Source organism: Sprattus sprattus (assembly GCF_963457725.1).
Source record: "Sprattus sprattus genome assembly, chromosome: 18".
NCBI lineage: Eukaryota > Metazoa > Chordata > Actinopteri > Clupeiformes > Clupeidae > Sprattus > Sprattus sprattus.
In genome coordinates this window covers 22,068,452-22,073,073 of record NC_137916.1, presented here as the reverse complement: position 1 = coordinate 22,073,073, position 4,622 = coordinate 22,068,452, and the positions used below count along the sequence as shown (strand labels likewise).

The 4,622-nt window shown below is 42.2% G+C and overlaps 1 protein-coding gene across 1 annotated transcript in view; it reads right to left on the bottom strand.

The window, feature by feature from the left end:
- Window positions 1–1,465: 1,465 nt before the first annotated feature.
- ppfia3 (PTPRF interacting protein alpha 3) overlaps window positions 1,466–4,622 on the bottom strand; it is a gene marked incomplete at both ends in the record, with an annotated part of 27,636 nt that continues 24,479 nt past the window's right edge. Inside the window, 4 exons of the mRNA XM_080856899.1 lie at window positions 1,466–1,518; window positions 2,964–3,126; window positions 3,439–3,507; window positions 3,849–4,024. Of these exons, the coding sequence (XP_080713025.1) occupies window positions 1,466–1,518; window positions 2,964–3,126; window positions 3,439–3,507; window positions 3,849–4,024 (461 nt within the window). The remainder of the gene's footprint in view (window positions 1,519–2,963; window positions 3,127–3,438; window positions 3,508–3,848; window positions 4,025–4,622) is intronic.

Here is a 4,622-nt window from a genome sequence, read left to right as displayed (position 1 = left end):
AATGGGCACCAGTATAGGTGAGGGGGGTGGTGTGGGGACGCACTCTTATTGCAGCACTCAGATGGAGTTTAAAATTAAGAATTTTTAACCAACAGAAGTATGGCAGCACCATAGAAATGAAAAAGAAGAGAGAGAAAAACTCGAGGTCATCATCAGCACAAACACAGATTGTGACCAAAGAACAACAGAGAGAAAGATAAAACAGTCGTTTTTTTTGCCTCCTTCCTTCCATTCCAAGTCCAGTCGCACTCTCTGTCTCTTGTTCTTTCCATGTATATATTTTTTTCATACATTCTTCATGTCTTCTGTATCCTTAATTTTCTCTGATGTTTTTTTCACATCTTCCCCATCGCTCCAACTCTCTCTCTTCCTGCTCTTGTCCTGTTATTGCAGAATGGTCAGACCGATAGATTTTATATTTATAAATAGACTCATAGCTTCTCTGCTTTTTGTTGATATTTTTTTGTGACTTCCATGAATGAATGTAAGCAGACTCCTGTGGTGCCCATGGCAACGGCGACACCTGTGGACAAACAGTGGAATCATCGTTTAGTGAATGCTCTTATCCACTGGATGCTGTGACCTGATTTCAACTTACGCTAGAATCCCCCCCAACACACACACACATCCCACCTCAACATGCATGCAAGTGCTCTCTCTCACACACATATATACAGACGTCCTCCATCAGCATGCCAAGTTTCAGCCATCCATACCACAGTCCACAACAACCTCAGGCTCCAAAAAAACTAAAACAAAAAACAATCCCTGAACTGCCAGATGTCCAACACATGGCATTCTTGTCATAAAACAGGAACAGTAACAACAAGAGCAATCCGAGATTTCTGACCTCCAGCAAGGGTTGACGTTGATAGTAAAGCAAGATCTAAAACGTTCATCTGAACCATAGCCCAAAGTCTACATTCATTGTAATTTCATTAAAATCCGGTCATTGGTTTTCGAGAAATGTCACTTTAGGTGTGAAAACAAAGAAAGAATCCGGATGCAGATCCGGATCATCCTGAAATTTTAATTTCAGAAAGATCCGCCCAGTAGTTTCTGAGAAATCTTGTCCACAGACAGACGGACAAATAAATAAATAAATGAACGGACCCGATCGCATAACCTCCTTGCTGGAGGTAATAACAACCACAATAGTAACAACAACAACAACAACAACAACCACAACAAAACACAGGCCTATGGTCTTGACAGAGCTGTTGTGACAGTTCCACAACCCCGACACACACACAGGTTGCTGTGTTCCATATTCCATCTCCTCTCCCACACACACATTTAATCATAGAGCTTTGCATGAGCTACCCCTGGGCCTTGGGCCTGTACCCTTTGACCCCCTCCTTCCCCTGACGGCAGGCCTGGGTGTGTGTGGTCCAGGTCTGGGGGTGGTAGTACAGAGGTGGAGTGTAGAATAAGACTCAAAAAGGGCAGCCCACCTTCCTGCCTCTCAGCAAGAGTATGTCCTCACTGAACCAGACTCCCCTCTGGGTCCAGCGTTAACTAATGGAGAGGGAGGGAGAGGGAAAAGGGAAGAAAGGGCAGAAAACGAGTTAGCTGTCGTAATGTCTGTTTTGTTATTTGGCAATATTGTTATGTATACACAGCGATAACAAATTAATTGCACTTAATTGGGAAAAGCAGAGAGAGAGCTGGCAACATTTGGCAACGCTAAAATACGACTGTAAACACAATTAACGTATTATTTAATTAGATTAAATTGACAGTGAGGGGAGAGAGAGAGAGACAGACAGACAGACAAACAAATAGAGAGAGAGAGAGAGAGAGAGAGAGAGAGAGAGAGAGAGAGAGAGAGAGAGAGAGAATATTACAGAAAAGGAATGTGCGTGAGAGAGCATGATTATTACACTGGTCTTTAAGCTACACACTTTTTCTTTTCAGACTGGTTTCAACCATTTTCTGCCGCCAGGAATCATTTAAACAAAACCCACAAACCAAAAATACCCAATGCCAAATGCAGCATGTCTCTTGCAAAGGGAAACACAGCATTCACAACTGCTATCACCCAATATGACCCTTATGTAATGTTTTACTCCAGATTTTCAATGAATTGATTACCTCCTGCTACCCTCAATCAAAGTACCGTCTTTGGTAGGATGATGCCTTTTACATTTTCAGTGCTCTAGCCTCAATAAAGATGGTAATGATCAACTGAAGTACATAACCACAGACACATAATGCAGTCAAATTTTTTTTGTTCCAAAACTTTTTTCCCCAAAAATTTGTATTTCAAAATATTGTCAGTATGTAAACGAATAACTATTAGGCTCTGTGTAGAAATACTTAATACTGAGACTAATGGAGGCCCTATAGAACTCTGTGTTTTCCCTAGTGTGATATGAAATAGAAAATTGAGAGGATAAACAAAATGTGCTTGTCGATTTGTTTGAGGGACCTGCTATATGAGTTCCAGGTGGATGTCTGTGTTCTTTTTTAAGATGCTAAGGTATGAACCAATATATCAAAAATTATCACACAGTGAGTGAGGACATTACAAAAGGGAGGAAAAAGGAACAAATGTTGTGTAGGTTACAAGATATTTTTCATTGTTCCATTGTCCGTTGAGAGTTAAGCAAAACTGTCTGAATCCCGTTCATTCGAGAGAGAGACCTCATTCACACACATTCTATTACAGTATATCGTTACAATTGTTATATTTTATTATTAGTTATTGGTCTTACTGTGTGTAATTTATAAATTAAAGTGTATCATAGGTATGTATCTACACAAAAGATAAGTTCTATATGTTACAAAGTGTTTGCCACTATCCTTGCTTTTTGCTATCAGTAGTTGCAAGGGCACTACTGCATTAGTCAACTGTAGTTCTCATCATATATACATAGGGGTTTGGTATACTATATCTCAACAGAAAACTAGAAATGTATATGAACGGGACAGGGTTCAGACGATCCTCGGTCAATCCTCACCCTCGCTCTGGACCTTCCTCAGTGTGACTGAGGGTGTAGAGATGGCCGAGGCACGGAAGTTGGCGGGCAGCGTCTCCGAGGAGTCTGAGGTCACGCCGCGCAGGTCCTTCTCCCGAAACATTTTCCTCCACGAGGGCGAGCGTGTGAACGTCTTTGTGCCATCCTGGACAGAGGGAAAGAGAGAGAGAGAGTCAGAGGGAAAGAGAGAGAGAGAGAGAGAGTCAGAGGAAAAGAGTGAGAGTGAAGAAAATAATGTTTACAGCTGCCACACCCCAGCCATTCACAGTATTTCCTGTAAATGTACCACTTTGAACTTGCCTTAGGTGCCACACACAATTTGCATAGTAAACAACTTAATTGGCAGGTGGCATAGAAAAATCCCAGTCATAAAATGAGCATCGACATGCCTCAGTGATGTTACAACACAATGGTAGGATTTAAACTTTCACCGCAAGTTCTCCCTCGAGTGTCTTACCTCATCTGGTCTCCTCTCGGTTCCCATGGAGATGAGTGAGTTATATTCCTTTTCCAGGAGTTGTCGTGCCTGTAAGACGTAGATCAACAAAGTAGAAAAGTTTGAAAACAAGCCAGGGCTGACCAGTAAATCTGATTATTATAAGCTTTGCAACAAGCACATACTGCTTGCTTGTGTAGTATTTTTTTTGTATTTTATAATTAAATATATTTTATATTTATTCATTTAGCAGACGTTTCCATCTAAATGGACTTTCACTACAGAATCAACATATATTTTCATCAGTATCAGTGCTCCTGGGTATCAAACCGAAGACCTTGGTGCTGTTAACCCTTTGGTTTACACGTTGAGCTACAGAAGCAGCTCTTTTGCATCGGTGAGTTTCCTGATTGGCGGATTTCAGATGCTACCTGGATGTTCTGATTGGGTATCTGGAGTAGCAGGGCCAGGTCGGTGTAGTCGAAGGTGTCGTCCAGGGCCAGGAGGGCTCCGTGCACGCCGCTCTCCGTCAGGTTGTCGGCGTACTCCTTGAGACCGATGATCTGCACCCAGCACATCACGCGCTCATTGGACCACACCATGACATCTGTGTCGTAGAACCCCAACACACACACACACACACATATACATAAAACACACACACACACACACACACACACGCACACACACACACACACGCACACGCACACGCACACGCACACGCACACGCACACGCACACGCACACGCACACACACACACACACACACAGAAACAAAGGACAGCACACAAACACACACACTATGTTACTCTTTCCTTGCAATGCAGCATTAAAAGGCTTTTAAAATACCTCTGTAAACACAGCTAGCTAAACCACATTGTTAAAATGTCACTTACAGGTTAAAAGTTTATGAAATGCTTGCCAAAGCTTGTAATGTTGGTGCAGTATTATTATTATTACCCCCCCCCCCCCCCCCCCCCCCATCCTTTCTTTTAAGTTCAAGGCCCAATGATGTCTGAGTTGCAGCCATAAAGCACAATTACTTCTGACACATGGGTGGGTTTTACATTATCATTACTAAATGTTTCACGAAAATACCACAAAACCAGCAAACAGCTACTTGATCTTTAATGGGACATTGTGTCTCCTCCTCCAAGTCTAAAACCCACTGTGTGAATTCCTCCCGAAGTTATAGTACACATAATG